The sequence below is a fragment of the Ursus maritimus genome, unplaced genomic scaffold, assembly GCF_017311325.1.
Source record: "Ursus maritimus isolate PB19 unplaced genomic scaffold, ASM1731132v1 scaffold_26, whole genome shotgun sequence".
Taxonomy (NCBI): Eukaryota; Metazoa; Chordata; class Mammalia; order Carnivora; family Ursidae; genus Ursus; species Ursus maritimus.
This window is the reverse complement of record NW_024425119.1, coordinates 4,611,139-4,638,246: the sequence shown is the minus strand read 5'-3', so window position 1 is coordinate 4,638,246 and position 27,108 is coordinate 4,611,139. Positions and strand designations below refer to the sequence as shown.

Genomic DNA, 27,108 nt, shown 5'->3' with positions numbered 1-27,108 from the left:
TGGCTTAATTTCACTGTGTTACAGAGGTCTGGATTCAAGCTGGGCCTTGAGGTGGGGTGCCAGCTGTGGTACCGAGAGGGAGGAAGGCTATAGAGACAGGGGAGCAGGGAGGGCCTGGCACAGGGGAGACAGCCTCCATGGGGTGGTTTTTACGAGAGTAAGGAAAATGTCAGCATCTCCCTAGGGGTACAGATAGAGGGACAGAAAACCAGTAGTCTTAGAACGGCTCCTGGACACATTTCGTGAAGTCAAGCTGGCCAGCTGTCGCTCTGTCTCCTCCCACCTGCACCCCCATGCTGTTCAATGGGATGGGCAGGAAGAGGCCGGTTTCTGCCCCTGGAGCCTACATTCTAAAGGGGAAGAGAGACCATGCATGCAAAGGCCCTCAGAGTGACTCAGGTAGACAAGGCCAAATAAGACCCCAAAAGAAGCCCCATGGCTGTGGGTCTGGGCAGAAGTTGGCTTGGAATGGGAAGGAGAAGTTCCCCCAAAGAGGAAGAAGGGAAGAAGAGAGACAGGAGTTCCTGGTAGGTTTTGTATGGTCTTAAAAAAAAAAAAAAAGCAGAGTCAGGGACAGATAAGGTTTTATAAGTGAAGTCATCTTTGCAGTGTCCCTATCGTCATGCCAAGACCTCATCAGGCACTTCGATTAAGACCATGCTCCAAGCAGATATTGCCTATTTTCCACTGAATCAGAGGGAAATTATAATCCCACTAGAGCATTCTGTGGGCAGGAGGAAGGGGCTGCTGTGGAAGTGCTCCTTCGTGCTTCCCCAGGCCTCACCCCTGCAGCCCAGGAGCAGAGATGGGAGTGGCATGGCAGAGGCTGGAGACCTAGGACCAGGGCAAGCTGCAGGGGTGACCTTCTTCTCTTCTGGTGGCTGGAGAGGCCCAAAAGACCTCTGGGCCTGCTCAGCCCAGTCCTCCCTTGTGCCCCAGGGATGTCAGGGATACCTGCAAGCCCCAAATGCCTGGAGCACCCGGAGGGGGGGGGTATCTTCCCGGTTGGCTCCTGCCAATGTATGATTTTACCCCGTTGACCATGGAAGGAATCCTCCATGTACTTGGCTGGACTCCCTGCCCAAGGAAAGGCAGAAAGTAGGGGTTCCCCAACTGCCACCACAGTGAAAAGTCACTAATGAGTTTCCTCAAATGCCCTCTGGGGGAGCCCCCACCCCCATGTCTTTCTTCAAGCCCCCTTCCCTCTCCTAACATATTCACTGCTGTCCCCTCAAGTTTTTCTGTCCTTCTTGTTTAATGCGTGGACAATATGAGGTTAGCTGTACTTGTCCAAATACAAGGGGAGGCCTTCAGGCCTGGGTTCAGAGGGACCACTGGGCAGGACTGAGGTCACAGCCCAGCTCTGCTACAACTCCACTCCTCCTCCCGGGGCCGCAGTGGGCCCCTGCTACAGAATGGGTCGGAGTGCCTCTGCCCCTAACTCCCAGGACTCTGGGGAAGCCAGCAAGTGCATTGTGGAAGGGTAGGGACCATTGCTGCTGGAGTCACCGATCATTCTCAATGGCACTGCCAGCCCCGGGACACCCCACCCACAGCCAAGCCAAGCCAAGCCAAGCCAAGGTCTCCTCTGCCTCCTCCCCATCTTGGGCCTGGTCAGCTCCACCCACTACCTCTAAAGGGCCCTTCTTCCTTCCCAGCACCTGGGATATCTCTCCCAGGGGAGATGACCCAGATGAGATCACCTGTCTCAGAAGCTAAAGAATAATCCAAACCCAAACCAAATCAAAACACTTCACCATGCCTGGCAAAGTACATTGACTTCCATCCTGAGGAGATTCGGTTACCACACCTGGACAGAGGCTGCAAGTTTTGCTGACAGGTCTGTAATGGAAAGTATGATTGGCTCAGAATTGGAATGTGGGACAGCCTTTTACTAGTTAGAGGGAAACAAACGTGGGCTCCAAGGGGCCCAGCATAGCTTTTCTTGGAGCCCCTGAGTCCCATTGTGCAGTTTTTGCACTAGACCAAGGGGTGGGGGACTGAAATTCACCTTGCCGGCCAAGCAGAGCATCCTCAGAGCTGCGTGTGCCTACAGGAGGCCTCTTTTAAAACTCAGGCAAAGACCCCGTATCTGCCTACAGAGCCTGTCCCCCTTTCTGAGTGATGATTGTCCCCGAGAGAATATTTCAGAGCTGATGGGGGCAAGAGATAACGTAAAGATGCAGGAGGGTAAAAATGTGGTTCTGGGCCAAGCGGTGGGCACCCAGCCGAGACCCAGATGCTGCTTGGGCACAGCTTCCGGTGAAATTGCCCAGAACTCACCCCAGGAGAGAAGGAAAGAGAGAGAGGGGGTCCAAGATTCCACTAACCTCTTAGTATAAGGGCCAGGGGGACTCCGGGGTCACCTAGATACGTCATTTTCAGAGGTGTTTGGTTTTGGTCTTGGTTCCTCTTCATTTCTTTATTTCATTTTATTTTTAGTAGTAGAATCCTTTTTCCCAAAGAAAATTAAAACAGACAAAGGAAGTATTGGGTTGTTTCTTTTTTTAATCTGGGGAGAGGGAAACCCAGAGCTCTGCCCACCTTGATCCTGACACCTCCCCAAGCCCTAGGGCTCCCCAGGACACAGTGTGGAAAATATTCACCCAGTCCAGCTTCTTTTCCTCAGTGGCGATAAGGAAAGTGATGTGACTTGCCCAAGGTCCACAGAGGCAAGCCTACACCCCCATGTCCCAGGAGCCTGGCCCTCTTCCTTCCCACATGGCAAAGAGGCAGGTGGTCAGGCTCCTTGGCAATTGAATCTTCAAGGCAGCTAGGCCTGGGTCCCTACCCCTGTCTTTCCCTCAGGTGATTGTTCCCAGCCACAAAAATCTCTCATCTGGTTCTGCCCTCTCTACGATGGACCCAGAGTCTAGAATCTGAGAGGTGGCAGGGCTGAGGAAGTTGAGGGCACTGGAGACTTACCAACCATGCTGTCGGGAGGAGCTGCAGTGGGAACCTGGGGTTCCTCAGTGGGAAGGCCCCGTTCGAGGTGGGTGAGCTCCTGTTGGTGTGGAGGGTGGCAGGCCAGGCCAACCACTGGCCAGGAGTGAGGGAGCAGGGATGAGACTCTGCAGTGACGCAAACTCTCAGCACCTCGGACAAGAACAATCCCTGCACTGGCCTTCCACTCAGACCCTGCCCCAGTTTCTCCGCAGGGACCCAGGACCACCATCTCCTGCTTTCTCCGGGCCCTCCCAGCAGGACGCGTATCCCAGATTCTCCTGTTCCTGAGCTTGGCCTCCCTCCAGGCTCCATGTAGCCTCTTACTGTAGAGCGTTCTTGGTTAGCTCACATCCCCCCACCTCACGGCTAAGGCCCTCTTCCCAACCTTGAGAGTTTGCAGAGAACATGCCCTTGGACCAGTCCTGAGTTTCACGGCTGCTTCTACCAGGAACTGCCTTCTGGGAGCTGGGAGCAGCATCTGTTGCTCCTTGGACCTTCCATTCCAGTGTGGCCTCTGACGTCCTCCTGAGCCCTCCCACCCCAGAGCACCAGGAACACAGCCAGGCCATCGCTTCGCTCTCATGTGCATTTATTGAGTGCCAACAGAATGCGTGGTACTATGCTCAGGGTTCAGAGCCACATTCTAGTCAAAAGGAGACCAGAGCTAGTACAGAGAACGTGTCATAGCTGCTTAACATCTGTAAGGGATGGGGAAGGGGGAGAACTAATCACAAAACAAACTCCTATTCGAAAGCAACAGAATCTCCTCTGAGAGTAATATATATTCTACGCACACACACGCACACACACGCACGCACACACACACACACACCCTGAATGAACACAGAAACACACCCACGTGGTTGTATATGCATGCATATACAGGTGTCGTGGGCAGAGAAGCTAATGGATCTGCTGGAGGCGCGCACGCGCACGCACGCACGCACGCACACCACCGCACAGACGGGTAATCTGGCTTATGCTATCAAAGACACTATGTCTCCAGGTTCTAGTGAAGCAATCTGTCCTAGATGCCTGCAGCATGCAAAACTGGAAGTTCCGGAGAGCCACAGTTAAGGAGGACAATGGGTATACGTGTGTACTTTTCCCTCCTCGGCGCCCCAGCCACCACACTGGAGGCTGCTCTGTGTCGGCGACAACAAAGCCTCTGTGAAGGGCTCCCAGAGCAGAGCTGAGGAGCGGGAGGCTCTCTGTCCAGTGGCAGGGCCCACGGGAGCCCTGGTGAGTTCACCAATCTTCAAGGCAGAATTTAAAACTCTGGTTTTCGAGTGTATAGTCCTGGAAACGGTATTCCTTGTGACGGAGCCGCAGATCGAGGGCAGAGTTTCTCTTCTTGCTCGCTCTCTGCAGCGTCCCACGTGTGCTAACGCATTTTGTAGTCATTAGATACAGATGTTTCACACAGCTGTCCCTTAAAATCCAAATCTACCGTGAAATCGAGGTCTCGCTGCAAAGGAGAGGCAGAGCGGCCCGGCATTAGTGTGGTAGCGAGGCAAGCGCCACCCGCTCCCGCAGGCAGGGGGATGGGGGCGACCGTGTTTCTAAGGTTTTTCTAGCTAAGGGGTTCCCACGAACAGCCCTCGGGAGTCTATTCTGGTGTCTCATTATCCTCACAGGAAGTTCTTTGATTTCGAACCTAAACCCTTCCTGTTATAATATAGAAATGTTCCCTCTGATTTAATCCTGAGAGAAAACAGAGTGGGGTGGTTGAGTCTTCTGTGGCACAACCCTCAAAGCGTTCTCTAGACTCTTTCCACACACACTCTCACACGGCAGTTACTCAAAAAGAATCACACGCTCCCCGACCCACCAGGCCCACTGAAGAAATGTGAACTAAACATCTTCCGGGCCACCAGAAACTGTTATTTCCTGGCTTGGCCTGTTCTAAATGAGCTGAAACCCATGGCAACAGCCTCCGTGCTCAAAGCCCCTCAGATGAAGAACTGGCAGCTGTCCTCAAGGCTGAGAGTCCAGAGCAGGGCCTAAAGAAAAATCTGTTGTCCTTAAGGGACCACAGCTGGAGGTCTTCAATGAGGTCTAGTCAGATCCACACCGGCTTCCGACTGCCCCTCCCCCAGTACCTTGTCCGGTTGTGGGTAAGGCACTCGGGCACCTGGGCGAGGGGTTCCTGGGAGCTGCGGGGAGCCGGGTTCCTGGGAGCTGCGGGGAGCCAGCTCCCTGGGTCCCTTCCTCTCTCTGACCCTGGCCCAAACAGAGTCTGCCTCAGCACTCACCACATTTTTGGCATTTGGCTTCATGGATATGGTCCCATAGATTTCTTCCCCCCTCCGGACAGTGAGGTAATCTTCCAAGTAGAAGACAGTCTGCTTCCAGTGGGTGTAGGGGGCATCAGGGGCTGAGGGGAGAAGAACAAGGGAGGTGGGAAGGAAGAGTCAGAGAAGAAATCTCCAGAAGGACTGAGGCTGACACCCTGCCTAGAAGTTGCTGGTCTTCTTCTGGGATTCACTGAACCAATTCCCAGCACTCTTGCAGGGTCAGTGCCCAGCCCTTATAGCCTGCCTCCAAGGCCCAGAAATCCTCACTCAGCCGCAGTGCTCCTCCTTCCATCAAATTCCCATCTCCTCAGGGCTACTGATTCTTCCCAGGGAATCAGAAGAGAAAGACGCTGGTATCACAAGTTCATTCCAAGGGGTGGGATGAATACCCTCTCACCGACTAAACTCATTAACATAAATGAAACTCAAAATGCTACTGTTTTTAATTAGTTCAACTGGGGGAAGACTTTCAGACAGTGTAAGGGGGAGATTTGTAGAGTAGGCCATCCTGGCTCCCCTTCAATGACATCATGTATGCAAGTTCCATAGCTAAACCAGTGTTCCACTGACACCCAAACCTACACAAAGCTTTCCCTGCCACTTCTCTGCCCTAAAACCAAACTTAGTACCCTTGGCCCAAGCCTGCTGTGGGGTTTCAGCGGTGTCCTCCTAACTGAACCAAAAAGAAGTGAGGATGGGGCACCTGGGTGGCTCAGTCGGTTAAGCACTTGATTGCAGCTCAGGTCATGATCTCAGGGTCATGAGATCGAGCCCCACATCAGGCTCTGCACTCAGCAGGGAGTCTGCTTGAGATTCTCTCCCTCCTTCTCCCTCTGCCTCTACCCCCTCAAATAAATAAATAAATCTTTAAAAAAAGAAATGAGGGATAATTCTCATCCCACAGTCCCCCCACTGGTCCTCAGCTCACTTGTCCTGCATGACCCAAAGCCACAATGATGCCGGCGCCTCCCCTGTATTTGCTATTAAATCCCATCCAGCCTCTCTTGACACACTACTCAATCTACAGCCAAATGAGGGGTCCTGCTTATGGGCCATCTTCCTCAGCACCAAGTGTCTTTGGCAGATTCTCCCCTCCCTGTTCAGCAGGCTCTCTCTTTCTCATCTGGGAAGCCTTGCTTGATGGCCCACCCTGAGCTTAAGCTATGACGGTGCCTATCACACTATGGCATAAATGCCTTTTTTTTTTTTCAGCTATTTGCTTTCTCCATAAGACTACAATTTCCATGAGGACAGGTGCCATGCCAGGCTTGTTTACTGTGACATCCTTGGTGCCTATCACCACACTTGCTAGATCTATAAGTACTGAATGTATGAGCAATAATAAACACAGATAGTAGACACTTCGTTATGCTTCAAGGTACCCATAGATGTTTAATTACATTGGAGGCTTTGAAAACTGTAGATAGTAGAAGAACCCACTATAGTAAGTTCCTCTTGCCCGTTTAGGATCTTACCTTCCTCCACCTGGATTTAGGACTCCTTAATACTGATTTTCTCTTTGCTTAGGACCAGAGCTAAAGATGAGAAGACTTGGGAGACTATAATAAGTGCCTTTCAAATTCTTCAAAAGCTGTCATATGGAAAGACTTATATGTGGCCTTACATATGGTGTTGGAGGTAGAACAAAGGCTAGTCACTGGAAATTACTAGAAGGCAAATTTCTAATTCATCAGGAAAAATGAGGGCTGTTCTGCAATCATCTGAACTACCTGACATCCAGCCTCAAGGTGGTCCTACAAGAACCAGTAATGGGATTTATCATGTGCTGAGTCAGACCGGTTCACCTGCAAGATCTTATAAACCCCAAGATCTGTTTAAATGGTGGTGAAGAGTCTGTCTTTCTTTGCCCTTTGCAAAATGAACTGGCTTGATCAAATGTCAGTGGTTTGGTTAAAGACTTGTGTAGCCTTCCAATGTGTGCATTTGGGAAATCAATGCGAACTCAAGGTCATGGAGGGGAAAAGCAGCCTGAGCACTTGGAAAGGCTCAAAGAAGGATCATGAATGTGCAGTCTGTGCCTCTCGGATCCTAGATCCCCAAACATCTCCAGCCTTCATGGCCTCTAAGACATACCGCTGTCTATGGACAAAGTCCACCTGTCCCAGCACCTTCCCTGACAACTACATCTAAATAAATTGTCAAAAGATAGTCTCTGGTGTGTGTGGAGAATGGCAGTGTATGACTGACAGCACTCTCACCCCCACTTCCTCCTACACCAGCTCAGACAGGTGTCTCTCCTGTTCCTGAAGACCTTCAGGCAAGGAGATTCAAGCAGCTTCCTTCTGTCACCTAATCAGATGTTGTAGGAGGGTCCCAGAGATTTCACTGGCTCAGAGTTGGCAGCCATCAAGCCTAGGTGTATCTGATGGTTGTCCAAAATATATGTCAGCCTTGGGTTGGAGAAAAGTGGTTTTTTTTCCTCTTGACATCAACATCAAAAGTTTGAGAACCTCCCCAAACATTTAATTTCTGTAATGGGTCCATTAGCCATGGACTAATTATCTAAACCAGCTTTCACAATACTAATTCTCCATCGAGGTGTCCAGGAGAAGCTGATTAAAATTCACATGTCTTGACTCTACTCCTAGAGACTTGAATTCATTCATTCTGGGGGACATGAAGGGGGCAGACTTGCCAAGACTTAAAGATCTCCCCCCAGGTGTTGTAGACACACAGCATGGCTGAAAGCACTATGTAAACCCGCTCTTTTGCATCTAATAACGTCTCCAGATGGGCAAGAGTGGAAAATACATTTAATTAGGCAACAACAGGCCCAGTTTCCCACCTCCACATTGCCATGTGTTTGCACTATGATCCTGGGGCTAATTTTTATATCTGCGGAATGTGGGGTGTGATATTTATCTCCCCAGATACTTTGAGGATTAGATGGGATGACAAGGGGGAAAGGGTATACTAAGGGTGACCAAATCTCCTGCTGTGCCCAAGACAGCTCCAGGTTACTTGTCTTCTGGCATAACTATGAGTAGCTCTCCCTTTCACTATCAGAAGTGTCCTTAATTGAAAGATAAATTATATGGTTACCCTATGACACATTAGGCCAATGTTAGGGTATTGCTAAGCCATTATAATATAATAAACCGTTATAATATAATTCCCATTTCATCATTATGGAAAGTGGTATATATCATTATATTTATCCATAATCTATGGCTCTGACCTGCAAAGATGTGCTGCCTCATTCTAGTGGTCTAGAATGTCCTGGGGAAGCATCCAGAAAGGTGCTAGGTGCAAGGGTGAGCACACAACACAGGGCTGTGGATGACATCTAGAGTTCTCATCAGGGAATAAGTCTTTCCCTCCCTCCCCTGCCCCAACTATAACCTTCAAATTTATGTACCTGACTTTCAGCTTTCCCTGTTATGAAGATATCTTTATACTCTTAATATCCTGACCCCACACGCTAACCTCCCCTTCCCAGCCTCTCTGGGCTCTGGATTATGGACAGATTTGTTCTATATTTTGAAATGAGTGTGACCAGTACTGCCCCCAGCATGCCTTCCTTCATTCAACAGATATCAATTCAGGATGCCTATCATGTGCCAGGTATGGTCCTAAATTTGAGAAATGGCAACCTGTACAGCCTTGCCTCCCCTTCACATCCTGCAGCCTCAGTGAGAAGACAGGTCGCTGGGTCATCCTCATGACCAAGGATGGGGATGCAGACCTCAGGGGGCTGGGGGAATGAATGGCAAAGGCCCCTCACAAGAATCTTTTTCCTGGTGTTTTCAGAAAGGAAGTGGAATCTTGCTTCCTGTTTCACTTCCCAGTGGCTAAGTGGCTGGTAGCTTTTCCTGAAATTTAGTACTTTTACTAGCTATCAGTTTGCAGTTATACTCCCAGGGGGTCAGAAGCTTTTTGGAGAATGAAAGACTATGCACCAAGAAGTTTCTTTGACCTAAGACAATGACTCATTGTCAACTGATGGCAAAGCAGGAAGGGGCTGCTAGGCATCTGGGTCCAACCACATCATCTCACACATAATGAGCCCGAGTCCCAGAAAGTCACTTACTCAAGGCCCATCCTGTATGTCTGGCTGCCTATGTGGCTGACTCCTGGAAAAACTAAGACTCCAACCTAGGCCTGCTCCTACTCAAGCAACTGTCCCTCCACCCACTCCAGCTGCCCCAAGGGTCTGACTTTCCATTTCCTGCTCCCACCCACTGAGGATGTGGCCAAGGCGTGGGGCAGCTATGCCCGCTGGCTGGCACAGCCTGGAACCCTGGGCTCCTATGCCCATTTGCGACAGCTTCTGCCTGGAGCTGCACAGAGGAGATGCCAGAGCCATTAACAGGGATTGTTTTCAAGCCGCACACTATGTGATGTGCTTTTGAGTGGGCCCCCCAGAGCCAGCTGTGGCTGGGCTGAGACAGAAAGCTTGGCGGATAATCGACAGGATAGGAGCACACACAGCAGGCTACACTCTGCATGAAGTTCAAAAATAGCTTAGAGCAAACAATATAGTGTTCTGACATACACGTAGATGTGATCAAACTTTTTTTTAAATAGCAAGGGGATAAAGAACACAAAATTATTCAGAGTAATGTTCATCTAGAGGCAATACGGGGGGCTGATGAGATGGGGCGGAGCATCCATTTAGTTATGTGCAAGCTCACAGAGATTAATTATGTGACGTTGAATTAATTTACTTCTTAATTATAAATAGTATCATTATATCCATTAATAATGTATTTCTGGTTGATATTTATATTCTAATTAGTAACAGTTCATTTCTTGAAATTAACTAATGAATTTACATTCTAATAACAATAATACATTTCTTTCCAGTTACTATTGTGTTCTAGATAATAATACTTTATTTACACTCTAGTTACTTAGTGGTGAGTTTATAGGTGTTCATTATATTAATAAATAAACAAGCAAAAAGTGAACCGTGCCTGACACAATGATGTCATGAGCCAGGAATTATGATTAATCTAATTCTGTACATCTGAGGTCCCTCAAAAGAAAAAGCAAATATTCTTTACTAGGTGGTCAAAGTGCAGAGGGTCTGAAAAGCCCACTGCCAAACCCACACTACCTGGAAAAAACGTTTGCCACATGTTGGAAGCAAAACCCCCTGTGGACGTTCCCCAGTTGCCTGAGGAAGCAGCTAAACAAATTATTTCCCCTGATCTCTAACTATATGGGGATGCTGCAGCAAGAGAGACCTATGTCAGCCAGAAGGCATCGGCTTTGATGAGAAAAGAGGGCATATTGTAGTAAGGAGATGGAATTACCTTTCCAGAAGGGCATTCACAATCATCTTGTTCAGGCAGTCGTGCAAGGGGCAGTGGTTCTCAGACTGATTTGTGTATCACAATCACCTGGAGGGCCCCATTCCAGACTTTCTGATCAGAAGGTCTGGGGCAAGTTTTGAGAATTTGCATTTTTAATAAGTTCCCAGGCGATGCTGATGCTGCTGGCCACAGGCCTCACTTTGAGAACCTCGGCACCAAGGCATGGGAAACAGAGGACTGTAGGTGACCTTTCAGACCTAAGTTTCTGGGGTTCTGTGCAAAGAGGAGGCAACATAACACCATAGTGGCAAAAAGACAGATGACTGAGCTCGGACCTTGATCGAGACCCACAGTCTTTGACCCTATGTAACACAGTCCTGGTCATTTCTCTCATAGGGACTTGTGAGGAACCATAGTGGGGCTGTGACCACAGGATAGGAAGAAACTGCCCCAATGGGTTGGAGACTTGAATGCTAAGGGCAAATCCTCATCATCCCTCAGGTAGCCCAGGGCTGACTTCTTTGATTCTGAACTTGGGATTAACCAAGCTGCCTTCACCTGGGGTCATCAGGAATGTTGTTCCTGCCACCACAGAACCATCTCTGGACAGGGGTCCAGCAGGCTGTCTGCTTGACCTCAAGAAATGGAAATAAACTCAGGGAAGGAATAGTGAGATCAATGGGCTGAGAGCTAAGGGGCCGGATCCTAGGCTTTATAAACACAGAACTTTTTCCAGAGTGCCCCTGCTACCCTTTCTCATTACCTATAGCAGGGCAGGCCCCAGGGGGTCATCATGCTGGAGACAGTAGAGGCAGGGCCAGCTGCTATGGCTCCATCCCCAGCTTCCAGTCACAGCCAGGGTCCTCAAGCAGGCTCGTGCTCAGCCCTCCCACTACTGCCATAACCCACCACTGTGAGGCTGAGTCTCACCCATCCTTCAAGGTCCCAGTGAAACCTCCCTTCTCCCTCCTGGCTATTCCTGACCATGAGGAAGACCATCTCACCTGCTGCCCCTCTAAGGAGAGTAGTAGCTGAAAATGGTCCCGACTGGGGGGTCTCTGGTTTTCCCCAAGACAGGGGGCACCAGCACTTGCCTGGATGTTGGAGACCAGAAGATTGATGCCCTTCTGGGAGGGGTTAGATAAGTCTCTCCACCCCTCCGTCCACAGGTAAAAGAGCATCACCGTCACCAAGGCTTCAGGAAGTGAATAATCATACCCTCAGATTCTGGTAGAACCCACTCACCCCTGCCACATGCATGCTCACTTGCCCCTGACGACGTGCTCCCACTTCACAGGCATGATCAATACGAACATGTTCCCAAGGGCAGGACTTGGATCTTGATATACTCATTGGACAGAGATTTGTTTCAAACCTGCCGTGAGCCAAGCACTTCTCTAGACACCAGCAGGGCAGAGATTCATGAGATGTGACCCCAGCCCACGGGGAGACTGAGAATTGCATAAAGAGTGAAAATATTGAGTAAACAATGGTACATCTGGCACTGGAATCCTGTGTAGTTGTTTCAAAGATAATACACTAGCTACATCTGTGAGTCTGTGGAAAGCTCTCCAAGGTATGTTGTTAAATAAAGACAAGGTGGCAGAGGGCAGTGTGTTTAGTATGAGCCAAGGGGTGTTTTAAAAAAGGTGTAGTTTGGATGTGGTACTGTAGTTACGTAAGATGCCACCAATGGGGGAGCTGGGTAAAGGGTTCACAGCACTCTCTGTACTATTTTTGCAATCATATGAGAAGTATTTCAAATAAAAAGCAAAAACACAAAAAAGGTATATATAGGTATGCATGTGCTTGTGTACCACTGAAATGTTTGGGAAGGATACAAAAGAAATCATATGCTTCTGAGGCACAGGGCTGGGATGCAATGGAAGCAGGACTATTTTCTTGACTTTTTATACCCCCATTTTTTTACATCGCCATGACTGACTGACATAAGCACAACATATTAGGGAGCCTCAAAAAAGACTCCTAACCTTGATCAGGAGTGAAGGAGGGCATCAGGTAATAGCTGAGGTGAGAGATGAGACCTGTGCTGGAGTTGGCCAGGTAAGGGGCGGGGATGGGGGAGGTGTTCAGGGCTGACTTGTTTCCCCCGCAATTCATGAGCTGAGGCCCTAAGCCCCTGTCCCTCAGAATATGACTGTATTTGGAGATAGGGCCTTTAAAGAGGCCTTTAAAATAAGGCCTTTGGGTGGGCTCTAGTCCAGTGTGGCTGGTGTCCTTCTAGAAAGAGAATTAGGTCACACACAGAGACACCAGGAGCGCACACAGAGAGGAAAGGGCATATGAGGACACAGAGAGAAGGAGGTCACCTACAAACCAAGGAGAGAGCCTCAGAGAGACCACACCTGCCAACGTCTTGACCTTCCAGAACCGTGAGAAATAAATTTCTGTAGTTTAAGCCACCAGCCTGTAGTATTGTTATCATAGCCCCAGCAGACAAATATGGGAGGAAGGAGATGACAGGAGCCTCAGACAAAAGACCCTCCTGTCCCCATGGCACACCTGGATGAACAAGGGGTTGGTGTGTGCAGAGACAATGGCCTAGACACTTAAGAAGCCTTTGCTAAGTTCGGGGACTGCAAGGTGCTCGGTATGACTGGGCTGTGTGTGCAGTGAAGGGACAAAGGAGGAAGCCAAAGCAAAGGAGGGGCAGTGAGAAACGAGGTGACAGAAGCGGTCTAGGGCCAGGTCATGGAATCCCCATTTACCAGGCTAAGAAATTTGGGCTCATCTGCTGCAGGAAATGAGGCACCTCTGAAGCCGAGCGGGGAGAAGGAACACAGGTGGGCTTTGGGGGAACAGTGTCGGGAACTTAATGAAGGATGGATAAGGTGGAAGCAGCAAAGAAAGGAGGGAGACAGAGAGACATAGTCTGTAGCCTGCTGAGAGACCCACTGAATCCTGTGGTAGGTGAGGCAGTGAAGATAGGAAAACCTTCCTCCACTCTGTATCCTTACCCCTTGCACAGAATATGCTCAGTAAATGTTCAATGAACAAATGTGCCTTTGAAATGGGGCCCTCCCCCTGCCTCTTCCTGCCCAGCACACACTCTCAGCTCTGGTCTTACCATGCAGACTTCCATCTACTTTCTCCTTTGGCAGCCAAAAGCATGGAGAAGTGCTGAAGAAGGCTTTCAAGATGCCGAGCAAGGGCCCCTGGCTCATGCCGCAGGTCCTGCCCCCAAGACAAGGCCAGCCCCGGTCACTTCCACAAAGCCTCAACATGGAGGGTGGGGAAGGTCTGGAGTGAGTGCCCACAAAGGCTCACCTGTGGAAAACCCCATTTTCTTGTGGCACTTGGTAAATTCAATATTAAAATAGGTGACCAGGGCGTGGATGTAGTCATTTCGCTGTATCTGCAGGCAGAAGGCAGATGTGAACGACAGCTCTTCCGTCTTCACCGTATAAATGTCCACTTCCTGTGGCCCAGAGGAAAGAGAATGCCGACACTTAGCGCCTCCACCGGGGGTCTGGGGCCTGGTCAGCAGCTTCCTTCCATGGAAGACCACCAACAGTAGACTCTCTAGGGGTGTCATTACTCTCGAGGTGGGTCCCCAGCCCACCCACCGCCCTCCCCATGACCTCCTTCATTCTCTCTAGGGTGGGGTATGCTCAGGCAACGGTGCAAACGCATTTGAATCAGAATGTAAGGGGAACAGAATTAGGAAGGTCAATCTTCTGGGGAGGGGGGCCTTCGGGGGAGGGGGATGAGAGGGGAGAGGAGAATTAATGAGACAGAGCCTCCCTGAACCTAACTGAGCAGACTCAGAGCAGTCTAGCTCAGCATTGCCCCCTTCATCCAGTGGTTATCCAAGTGCATTCCCAGATGACGGGCATTAGCATCACCTGGGTACAAATTCTGAGTGGGTGGGGTGGGGAGGGCATCTCAGACCAAACAGCAATCTGTGCTTTATCAAGCTCTCCCAGTGATTTGGGTGAACCAGATTAGTCATTTCCCAATTTTTTGGTATTCAAGTTCCCAGCAATAAGAGACACTAAGTATTATCTTGGGAGTGAAGACCTGAGCCCACCCACAGTCACAGACTGAACCAAGAGAAGTTCTGCTGACCATCTACACCAAACCTGGATGAAAGAAAGAGAGAGAGGGAGGGAGAGAGAGAGAGGGAGAAGGAAGGAAGGAAGGAAGGAAGGAAGGAAGGAGGAAAAGAAGGGAAGAGAAAGAGAGGAAGGAAAAAATAAAGAGAAGGAAAGAAAGAAAAAGGGGGAGAAATAAGAGGTAAAAATTTTTCAGTTCTGGTTGGGGAACGAACACAAAGAACTAATAATTCTAACAATTTCAGTTGGGAAGTGGCTGAAAATCAACGTTGCGTGAGGAGCAGGTATAATGAAAGACAGTTTGCAATGTGCTGCTCTTTTCTGTGTGAAGGATGCTGACCTGCTGTTTGTTGGCTCCGAAGAGACAGAGCAAACCTTCCAAGAGCCCTAGAGGCATCCAGACAGCTTTCAGTGAGGTTTAAGGAAACTTCCCATTGTTGGGGTTGTGTAGCAAAGACCTCTGTCCTGAAGACTTTGTAAGAGCCAGACAAATATCTGTGTGCCTGGACTGGTTCCAAGGGCTCTCCTGAGACCCGGATGATGGAATATGTTGGGGTTAATTAGGAGAGGGGTCTGAGGGTAGGGAAACCAGGGAAGACACAGAATGATGTAACAGAAATGGCTTTTATCTCTACATATTTCTAGAATAAATAAAAGAAATGCAGACGCAAAGCACCCCCGGGGACTTGAAAGAGAAGTCCCGCTTCCAGGGGGGTGGACAGAGAAAGAGGTTTGGTCAAGGAGGCAAGTCAGATCAGAGCCCTGTTGTGGTCTGTGGTGTGTAGACATCGTATTCTCTGGGGGAAGCTGAAGCACTGATTATAGGTTGGGAAGAGGGTGGGATTGCAGATTTAGGGAAATGGGGAGTCCCTTGGTGATGTCACCCCAAATGCAAGTCTTGCTGTGCTTCTAGAACCAAGGATAGGGAACAAGAATCCGTGGAATGGGAAGTTGTGGGTCAGGCATGCAGAATTGATGGGATTAGAAAGCCATCAATGCAAGAGCCCCTTTGGTAGCATCCATGGGATGTGGCCATCTGGTGCTTGCTTGGACACATTCATGGATGATGCCTTCACGAGCTGCCGGGCAGCGATTCCATTTCCTGACATCTCCAATGGACAGGTCCCTCTTCAAAATGAGTGAGGAGAGTACACACCTGTCTCTGTAACTTCCACCCATGGAATAAGCCAAATGCCTATTCTAGCTCACATGGGCCCCCTAAACCTTTTCTTCTCCAACATAAACCATGTCTGGTTTTTCATTCACTTCTCATAAGTCATGATTTCTGACTCTGTCACCCTCCTTGTGTGGGACATACTTCTAGCAGCCTCTTATCTCAAAGAGCCCACTGCTGGCTCAGACAGCACTCGGTTAGCAAAGCCCCCTCCCTCCACCGCATCCTGCTCATGCTCCTTTTTCCTTTTGTCCTGGGAACTGAGTGTAGGGTTCTCCATTATATGTTTTCCCGATAAGTTTGGGCCATGGCTCCTTTTTAAAGCCAGCACCTGTCAGCCTTCATGATATTCGTTAGCCCTCCAGCCACATGCTGCCCATGGTTCTTTCCAGCTCCACACTCAGAACGACACGTAGTTAACTGTATTTTTGTTAACAGCAACAGCACAGTCCACCAGGCTCACGGTGCTTACACTGACTGACTACCATCTCCTTCTTAGCCAGGGCCAGACAGCCAGGCTCCAGGCTCTTTCCAAGATCCTTGTTATCTTTTTCTCTCCATCCCTCTGCTTCCAGCTTCACCTGGTCTTTCCACCGTACTTCTGGCTCATTTCAGCAGCCTGCTCCACTCCCCCCCATCAGACTGGAGCTCAGGGCAGAGGCTGCCTGGTATGGGTCTGTGTACCCTCACTGTGTAACCAAGCACCTGACAGTCCTCAGTCTTCTCCTTACCGGCCTCCCTGCTCGACAGTGTTGCTGCCCTCAGCCCCAGGCCTCTTCTCCAAACCAACCCACTAATCCCTCAGTCCATTCAGACGGTACTGTTCTCTGAATCTGAAACCTTCCATGACTCTGTATGGCTTACCTAAAGATCATGGACGTCTTGGCCTGACCACAGACAGTGAGCCCCAGGAAGTAGGCTCCAGGACACATCTGGACCTGGCTCCTTTCTCCGGTCACCCCCTCACTTCTTCACGACATGCAGAGTGCACATGCATGCACACACCATCCACCTGGATCAGGAGTCCCACCTCCATAGGGTCCTAGGGTCCTGCTCTCAGACATGCATCAGCCACTGTCAGCTACCGACTCGCCTCTTAGCTGACAGTGCTCACTAGGCCTTACAGACACTTACATCTTAATAGGGGCCTCTGAAGGACCACAAGGCTTCAGGACAGAAGTGATGAAGCTATACATTAAAATGGTGACAACAGAGGGGCACCTGGCTGGCTCAATCCGCAGAGCATGTGACTCTTGATCTCAGGGCTGTGAATTCGAGCCCCACATTGGGCGTAGAGCTCAATAAAACAAAACAAAACAAAACAAAACAAAATAAAATAAAATAAAATAAAATGGTGACAATGGAGGCAGTTGGTCTTTCGGAATGGGGGCCGGGCCATCTGCGAAAGTGGCCAGCTGTGACTGGGCTTTGGAGACACAGAGGCCCTCAGGGCTCAGGTCCACCCTCCTGTCAGACCCAAAGCCTACAGAGCCAAACCCGTTACCTTGGTTCCCTAGAGCCCAAAGCCCTGTGCTGGAAGGTTTCTGTCTTCCTGCTGTAGCAGCATCTCTGACACTACAGGGGGTTCCCCTGACTCGACCTCAGACAACCCCTATGACGGGGAGGGCTCTGGAGGCATCAACTACTCAGAAGAGCCCCCATTATCCCCACCACTAAATAATGTTACAAATGGATGTCTCGGAGCTGAAGTCTGGTCAAAACAGAGTCTTAATTATAATAAAGTGTCACACTCTGCAACGTTAATAGAGATGAAAGTAGCAATTAAGCGTGTGAAGAAGGGCAGTGTTTTCCCAACAGGCTTGGCAAAATGTTGCTTAGCGCATCAGCGAGCAAGCTGATGGAGGGGCTCTCCTGGTTGCAGAAGCACGAACAGACAGCCCTTACCCTTCTCGGAGAAGAGAGGAAGAAGGATTGCAGGCACGGGGAGGGGGCAGGACTTCAGCCCCGAGAAGTTTACAGGACTGCATGGTGTGTGCCCTTCTGCACCCCCTTCCGAGTTCAGTTGCTTTGCCCCTGGCTGCACTCAGGTATAACCAAGGGCCTTGCTGGGAATGGAAGGAAGAAGGTGGGAGGCCAGAGTGGCCTTGTGAGGGGAGAAGCAGGCCAGTCCACCACGTGACCATTGGCATGCAGTAGACCAATGGAAGCACAGTGGCCACACCCACCGTCAAAGGTGGAAAGCGACTTGGGGTCCCAGCACATTGAAGGAGTTGTACCTCCAAGCTGAGGCCATGACACACAGGGGCCTAATGGTTACATACAGGTGTCACATGTCATTTGGGCAAATTCAGTTGCACCAGTTTGGGGGTATACTTTCCTGCTTCTTATTTGGGGCAGGGAGAGGGAGAGGCTTCAGGGACAAAGGGGTCAGTACAAAAAAAACAAAAACGACACATTTGCTTGCAATGAATCCTTCCTGGACTTGGAACGAGGCAAGTTAAGAAGTAATGAGAACCCCATCAACAGAGAGCCCAAGACTTAGACTCCCAGCCACCCCTCTTAGGCAGGATGTTACAAGAAGGAGGCAGCATCTGAGGACACTCATCTGTATGAGGCTCAGCTAGTTTTATTTGCCCTTGGAGGTCCCTTCTAAATGCCACAGTCACGCTACGGACCAAGAGCTGTGTTTCTTCTTAGGAATACTGTGCCCAGGAACAAAGGACAGTTGTGAGCCTGGCAAAGTAGCAGTTTAGAACTTCAGAAACCTCTCCTCATCCATCAGTGGCCCAGGACTCTTCCCTTTATCCACTGAAAATGCTGCCGGTCTCCAGCCCAATACTCCCCGCAAAAAAGTGACATGTACAGGACCAGCAGGACCGAGCGGGCAAGTATGTTTTAGCAAGATCAGGGATGGGTGGGCCAATGAATACTTGCAGAATGAACTCAGATTTTTAAATTAAAAGGTTAGCTTCAACCATATGAAAGTGATGTCTTTCTAGATTAAAAAAAAAACAAATTTCAGTAGTTTAGATGGTTCAACATAATATATTAGCATCTATAAATGCAAATTCTTAGGAAAGGGCTGGAAAGATCAATCCAACGTGTGAACAGTATTACCCCCAGGAAAAGTGTGGGGTTGAAAGGGAGGGGAGGTCAAGGGGAGCTTTTGTTTTCACTCTATCAAATTTGATACGTTTGAATATTTAATAATAAGAATACACTAAGGATCGGTGTGCCGAGGATGCTGACCAGCTGTTCTTCATTTATACCGAAGAAAATCTTGCCAGGAAAGCTGTTAGAGCATGTATAAGCAAGACCACTCAGGAAGGGGGTTGAGCAGCTCTGTCTGGCCAGGTCAGAGTTGTGCTTGGAGGCAGGAGTATAACGCCGACTACACAGCAGATTGAGGTACTGGACTGCTTCCCTAAGAGGGCCGTCCACCTCTAAAGGGAGGAGCTTCCCCAAACCTGAGCATACCCTCCTGCCTCTCCGCTGATGCCCCCACCCCCAGGTCCTTCCCCTGGCACCACTGAGGGATGTGAGCTGACTGCCTCCCCTCAGCTGTGCCACCGTGGAATCCAGTGGCTCTCTCTGTGGCTCTGCTTCGCGTGAGCAACTTCTTTTCACTGGCGGTCACCTTTGGGTGCCAGAGGCTCTGGCCAAGGTGGCCTTGCTTCGCCAGGCTGGGGCTACACAGGAGCTGAGTAGTGCCTTTATGCCAGGCCCACAGCTTCCCAGGGTGGCACAGCTGGGTGGCCAGCATGCTTGAGCCCAAGCAGAATGAGTCTTCAGACCTTTATTAAACAGGCATTGGTCACCACTTGCTTTGGATCCACGATGTCCACCAGGGGCTCCTTCATGGCAACATCCCGGATACAGGTCATATCAAAGCCATAGACATTCTCCCACCCTGTGAAAACAGAGTGAGACATGAAGACCAGCAGCAGGACCCCTGGAAGTCTTCCCAGCCCTCCTGAGTGGTAGAGCACAGCATGCCCAAGAGGGGGATGCAATCAGAATAGAAGAATTGCTCACCTGGGTGGAGAGCTTTGTAGAATGTACAGATCACACTTGATGGTTAGGGAAACTAAAGCTCAGAGAGGCTGAGAAACTTCTCTAAGGTCACACAGCTAGAATTCCACAGGGTCAAAATTAGAATCCAGATTGCCTGACTCTTCCTGTATCTACTTTCCTGTCCCTCTCTCCAAGCCAGCAGAGTCTCCTACAAACTCCTATCTGGCACTCACATCTCAACTTTGGTGCCTTTGCTCAAGCCATCCTGCATATTTAAAAGACCTATCTCTCTCCCTTCTCCTGTCCCCACCCACTGTATCTTTTTTTTCTTTTAAAGATTTTATTTATTTATTTGACAGAGATAGAGACAGCCAGCGAGAGAGGGAACACAAGCAGGGGGAGTGGGAGAGGAAGAAGCAGGCTCCTAGCAGAGGAGCCTGATGTGGGGCTCGATCCCATAACGCCGGGATCACGCCCTGAGCCGAAGGCAGACGCTTAACCGCTGTGCCACCCAGGCGCCCCCCACCCACTGAATCTTTAACAAAGCAGGGAGAAACATGCGCTCTTAAAATGATATAGACTAGTTTGAATCCCAGCACCACCACTTACTGGCCAGGCCCTTGTGCTAATTCCCTAACCTCTTTGAACGTCTGTTTTTCTCAACTGCAAAATGAGGGGGGAGGGTGGGTCCCTGAGAGTCTTTGCCTTTCTCACATGTCATGATGCACTAAGAATCCATCCCATAAGAAATATCTCCCAGGTGGTGTACAACCATCCCAGTGGTGCTCATTGGCCCCTGTGGCTGCTCATAAGATGCTTTGAGAGGGAGAAAGATGTAGGGTGCAACTTTGGTGAGCAAATGAATGCACAACTGATGGCCCAAGACCATCCTTAAATGTAGCAATCATCGCTACCATTGATTGACCACCTAGCTCAAACCAGACTCTTCATTTAATCTATCCAGCAACCTCCAGGGGGTACTTCTATTGACAGTCAAGGAAACAGGCTAGGAGAAGTTGACATCTGGCCCACACACAATATCTGGGCCAAGATCACACATCAGGGAGATGGTGAAGCTAGGGCTCACTCCAGCTTGTTCCCTGATCCTTCAGCTGCACTGACCCAGTTGTGACAGCAACCAGGAATGCAATTTCCTCTCCCAGTACTGCAGAGGGTGTGGCCTAAGCAGAGGCTTTAGTTACTGAGCTGCTGAATCTCATTTGTCTGTTTATGCAGACAGATCTAGAAATGCATCAAAGGAGAGATGCTTTTCTCTAAAATCTTATGGGATTAAATTTCCTTTTAAAATGTGCATCAAATAAATGGTACCTTCAGGAACTATGTTTCTGTATGTTTAGGATCAGGAGTGTGTGAGGATGAAGTTAGGAACAGTCAGTGAAAGCTGTGCTTCTTTGACTCCTTTCTAAGGCACACAAAGACCTTCTTCCGGGAGAAGTGGGAGAGAAAATAATCATCTCCCAGAGGGTGAGCACTTGTGAAATTCTGGCTTGAGGATAAGATGTCAGTCACATCCATGAAATCACATGAGATTGGTGCCAAATTCCCAGTTGAAACCTACATTTGGAGAAGGAAGCTGTTCGGTTGACAATGGGATGTGCTTTAGAAGAGACCCCCTTCTAGAGTCTGGAAGTCCCCAGATAAAACATATACACTAAACACACTGCCTTCATTTAAAAATCTTTCCTTAAGACACCTGCTGCTCCCATGTTCCTTCTCCTTCCCTCTCTCAGCCCTGCCTTAAGTTGAGGTTCAGGGCAAGTGTCGGGCAAAAACCCAAGAGTCTATGTGCATGATGGTTACAGGCCTGGGCTTTGGATTTCAACTCTGGGCTCTGCTATTTATTTGCTGTGTAATCTTAGCAAAAATTTAGTTCTCAAAGGTTGGTCTCTTCTTTAAAATAGAGATGATGATAACCACAGCTACTCTATTGGGTTGTCATGAAGGTTAAATGTGATAATATATGTAGAGTGTGTAAGGGAATGCCTGGCACATAGAGAAGCTGATACATAGTGGTTGTTATCATTATGTGATTTGAGCTCTGGCTTTGTCACCACCTGGGCTGTGTGACCATGGACAGATCAATCCTCTTCTCTGGGCTTGCTTGGAAAGTGAGGAGTTTGGTTCAGTGGTTCTGTGCTCCAGAATCATCTGGGACACTTTTAAAAATACAAATGCCTGGGCTCAAATCAGACCTGTTGAATCAGAACCTCCAGATTTGAGATGCTGGAAGCTGGAATTTTATAAATCTTTGTAAAATTTGTAGGTAGGGGCACCTGGGTGACTCAGTGAAGCAACTGACTCTTGATTTCGGCTCAGGTTATGATCTCAGGGTTGTGAGATCAGCCCTGCATCGGGCTCCACACTCAGCAGGGAGTCTGCTTGAGGTTCTCTATCTCCCTCCCCCTCTGCGCCTCCCCCACCATGTGCACTTGCTTTCTCACTCTTTCTCTCTCTCTCTCTCTCTCTCAAAAAAAAAAGTCCCTGTAGTCAAGAAATGGTGAGCTTAATGTCTCATGCTTTTGTGAAATCTTTTCTAACCATTCCCAACCAAGGGACTACTTCTTCTATATCCTCAACACCTATAGCCCGGCATCTAGTGCAATACAAGCACACAGATAATGCTTTTTAATTGAAATTCATTCCCAAATATTTAATGTTCTACACTGCTTTGCAAAGTCCAGTATTTTCGTTACCTTTTCAGAGGTTAATTCATGTTTTCTCCCCAGCTAGACTACCCTGCCTTCAGTTATTCAGGAAAAAATTCACCCAGGACATTAAATTTGTTTTCTCTTTTTTCTAGTACCATTTATTTCCCACTAGCTCCTTTAGCATAAGTGGAGCAGGGATGGGAGACAACGCTAATCAAGGAGATTAATTTTTTGTTGCAACTCTGTCTTATTTATTGACTGAGTGAATATGGGGTGAGGGCCATTGGCTACCAGGAAATATTGTTATTAATTTTCTTATTTAAATTTAAATAATAACATGAGCAGGACCTGTGAACTTTTGTTTATAGATTAAAAAACAAACTGTCGGAAAGGACTGCACTGTGGCACGATGAATGTAACTAAAGCAACAGCCAAGCCTCAACCTATCATTAGGACAGAGTAGATTGACTCAAATCCCCACTTTAACAGCCTGGCAGAGGAAAAGGCATACACTTTTCTGGGCATAACTATAGTGCATCTGTCTCTACTGTTCTTTTAATGACATTGCCCAGCATTAAGAAAAAATTACAAGATGAATGAAAAAGGGGGAAAAAATGACCTATCATCAGAAGGAAATACAGTCAGTAGAACCAGACTTGGAGACAGCCCAGATGTTGGAATTATTCAAGAGACTTTAAAGTACCTATAATAAGTAAGTTAAAGAATCCAATGGAAAAACATGCATGAACAGATGGAGAATTTCACTGGTGAGATGGAAACTATAAAAATGAGCCAATGGAAATGCTAGAAATGAAAATCACAATATCAGGGGTGAAGAATTCTTTCAATGTGCTTATTAAAAGAATGCATACATCAGCGAAAGTAATGAATAACTTCAAAATAGGTCAATAAAAATTATCCAAACTTAAATACAGGGAGAGGAAAAATACAGGAGATCCATGGGACAATATCAAACAGTATCTAATATATGTGTAATTGAAGTCCTTGAAGGAGAAGAGAAAGAGAATCAGGCAGGAAAAAATATTTGTAGAGATAACAGCTGGAAATTTTACTGAAGCAATGAAATCATCAACCCATAGATCCAAGAATGCTGTTGAACCCCAAGGGGTATAAATACAAAGGAAAACACACGTGGATACATCCGAGTCAACCTGATGAATATCAAAATAAAGAGAAAATCTCAAAAGCAGTTGCAGAAAAAGAAATATGAAGGACATGGGGAGCCAACTTTACATTTCACTGGAGAAAGCCAGAGCTACATCCTCCTTCCCCATCCTGGCCCCCCAGTTTCAGGTTCTCCACTAGGGCAGAGGGAACTGACTCTGAACGTGTTGAAGGGAAACAGAGCAAGTGCCACCAGGTGTTACTTACAGTTTCTCCTCTAGGCAGAAGGGAAGGTGTTTACAATAGTTTCAGACATTTTAGTCTCTCAGGCACAGAGGCAACTCCTTGTATAAAACAGGAGAGAGGGGCACCTGGGTGGCTCAGTCGGAGTGTCTGCCTTTGGCTCAGCTCATGATCCCAGTGTCCTGGGATCAAGTCCCGCATTGGGCTCCTTGGTCATCAGGGAGTCTTCTTCTCCCTCTCCCTCTGCCCCTCCCCTGCTTCTGCTCTCTCTCTCGCTCACACACTCTCTCTCTCTCTCTCAAATAAATAAATACAATCTTTTTTTAAAAAAATAAAATAGGAGAGAGCCAGAGAATAGAACTCTCGATGTTGGGGATGAAGATGGGAAAGAACCACATGGAGAGCAACTGAGTCCTCCAAGAGGTCCTGCCTTTGCACCCCCTCCCTCGGGCTGCAGGCACCACTGACTCCATAGGAGGCCTTCCTTTTCATCTTCTCATGAGCCAGGAAGCTGGTGCCCATACCTCTGACTCTCAGCAGGTTGGAGATTCATGTGTTGGGTCGGATTCGTGTATTGGATAAGAAATCAGATAGAACACCTACCACGTTTCCTTCCAGTGTTAGGATTCTATAAATCTCCTCCATAGTGGAAATTTTAAAAAATGATTGCTTCTCTCTCTCGGGGTTAAACACTATGCCTTGCACATTCCTCTACTGCTTATTTTTACTTCTTCATTTGTTTCTTCATTCATCCTCTCAACAAAGTATGTATTGTGAGCCTAGTACATGCCAATCATTTGCCTCTTTTTTTCTGTGTTCTCTAGTAGTTGGTGAGCAAAATGAGGGCGACTTCTGTGTTTTACTCATTCTTGTGTTTCCATGTTGCATGTGGTTGAGAAAGGGAAGGAGAGAATGGAGAGAGGAAGGGAGGAGGGGAGGGAGGGGAGGGAGGGGAGGGGAGGGGAAGGTCGCAGAAGGGAGGAGAGGGTCAGGGAGGAAGCCATTTTGTAACAATTTACTTTATGAAAGGGTCTGGGCTTGTCTCGTTCTCCTTCCCAACTTTACGATTTTTCTTTTTTAGCGAGTTCTTGAACCAACTGAAATTTGCTTACAATCGTTCCCTTAGCAACCAGCAACCTTTATGCTTTACTTTTGATTTAGAACTCGGAGTAACCAAAATCTCTGTTTATTTGAAACAGATTTCTAAATGAGCTTGCTTCCTTTACTAAAAACAAAAACAGATCATTAAAAATTTTTAAATGGAAAACTTCACAGTTTTTTAAAATAAATTTTAAATGTATGTTTGATTTTTATTTTTTGGGTCTGGGGTTTTTTTGGATAGAAGACTCCAGAGCAAACATTTCACAAGAAAAGAGGATTTGAATTTTTTAAAGCTGATTTAAATATATATTTTTTCTTTTCCCAGAACCTGTGAAAATTGCAGTGGGCAGCGTAAGATTAAATCACATGATCTGCGCTCCTGAACCAGCACTCCAGGAGCAGCAACCGCCTTCCTGCTCCTCCCGGGGTCCATGCAGTCCTGTCCAGCTCCAGCGGGCTCACTACAATGTGCGTCTGCCCCCGGTTCCCAAACACAATCCAGGGAAAGGAGGAGGGAAGAGTATGTTGGCTTTTAGGAAATGAGGAAGTCCCTTAAAGAGCTGTGCCCGGGGTCAGGGCTCAATAAATATTTACCCATTAAGAATGAAGAAAGTACCTGAAGATCCTCCTCAAAACACTATTTGGTATAGTTACACAGCAAGAATTCCGAAAGCAGCATTATAATGCAGCTCCCGGGCAAAATATGTCCTATTTATACACGTATTTGATCAACGTTCACTGTTGAGTTGTTTCTGCGATCTACCGTGAGAGCACATCTGTCCTAGATTCTGAGCCACTGGAGGCCAACAAGCTTGGCAGTCAGGCTCGCTTCCCAGAGCTACAAACAGAAAGGGGCTTCGTGACATGTTCAGAGCCTAGGTCCAGTCTGGTGCCAGGTACCTCCAAGAACTGTCACATCCTTTGAAATACATCATCTCGCTTAACCCTCATGGCTAGTGTATGGGATTGGTGATATTATCTGTGAGGCCAAAGGGGTTAGGTAATTCGCTCCCAGTCATCCAAGTAGAATTTGAACCCAGGGCTGGCAGATTTTCAAACGTGATCATCTAACATAGGTTACTCTCCCTCTCGTTGCTCATCAAATGTTAGAAATGACACAAGATTGGCTGGAGGCATAGGGCACAGGGCTTCAAATAACTGTCCCATTTCTGTCTTCTCCTGAACCTGACTCTGAACTTTTTGCTTTGATGTTATATTTCCAGAAGAGTGTGAACACACACACACACACACACACACACACGTACCCACTCTATAGCGCTGTCCAGCTGGGGTGTCATTAATGGCACCAGCAATAATTAGATGGCTATTGTGTGAATCAATGGAGCAACAATTAGTCAAACTATCGAGTCGCAGCCTCTCAGGGCAGAAGGCTTTGATCATGTGTTCAGTCATGAACCCTTCCACAGTAATCTTGCCGAGGAGGGTTTGACCACTGCAGGGGCAGGAACCCCAAGTCTGCTGACTCCATTGCACTGTGTGGAGTTCCTGCGTCATGCTTTGGGGGTTGGATTGTGCGTGTGCTTGCCTGTGTGAGGGGCTCTTTGCTCCTTTGTCGTGTTTTCTTCTGGTGGAGGAGACATGGCTGTTTCTAAGTGACGAAAACACATTTGAAATAAACTTGAAGACCTAGCTTGTGTCATTGAGAAATGCTACCCTCTAAATTAAAAAGAACAAAGCATCCTTTGCGGGCCAGAAAAAACACTGGAGAGGGTTTTTGTTTGGTTGGTTGGTTTTTTTCCCTAAAAGAGCAAATTTTCAGCTGATAAAGCAGTATGAATATAGGTTTGGATATGAATCCCCGACACACACATGTACACACCTGCACATATATGCACATGCAAAGTCCCCATCTCTCCCCACACCCACTGCCATCCATTACCCCAAAAGAACCTCAAAGAAGAATATATATTTTACTTAATGTGAAGAGGAGTCACTATCCTTTTGCTAAATTCAAGTAGCATGAAGGCAGGATTCAGAATGGTCGAGCTGGCTAGCGATCTGCCATTTCTGACCCCTGTGGTGGACTTTTGGGATACCAAACCTCCACAGGCTCCCAGCCCCCTGAACTGCTGTTCTCTACAAAAATCAGCTTCTGCTGCTTCAGCTAATTTTTCATTCACATTGCATTCATTCTCTCACCCCAGGATATGTGTCTTAAATCAACTGCATTGCTTATTTTCTCTGTAGACCTCCCACTCTTGG

General features: G+C 48.1%; 1 protein-coding gene across 1 annotated transcript in view; it reads right to left on the bottom strand.

The window, feature by feature from the left end:
* Nucleotides 1-4,279: 4,279 nt before the first annotated feature.
* PRMT8 (protein arginine methyltransferase 8) overlaps nucleotides 4,280-27,108 on the bottom strand; it is a 91,120-nt gene continuing 68,291 nt past the window's right edge. The window contains exons 7-10 of the mRNA XM_040642050.1: nucleotides 19,528-19,643; nucleotides 13,811-13,961; nucleotides 5,202-5,323; nucleotides 4,280-4,414 (exon numbers count right to left, since the gene is read on the bottom strand). Of these exons, the coding sequence (XP_040497984.1) occupies nucleotides 4,331-4,414; nucleotides 5,202-5,323; nucleotides 13,811-13,961; nucleotides 19,528-19,643 (473 nt within the window). The 3' untranslated portion in view covers nucleotides 4,280-4,330. The remainder of the gene's footprint in view (nucleotides 4,415-5,201; nucleotides 5,324-13,810; nucleotides 13,962-19,527; nucleotides 19,644-27,108) is intronic.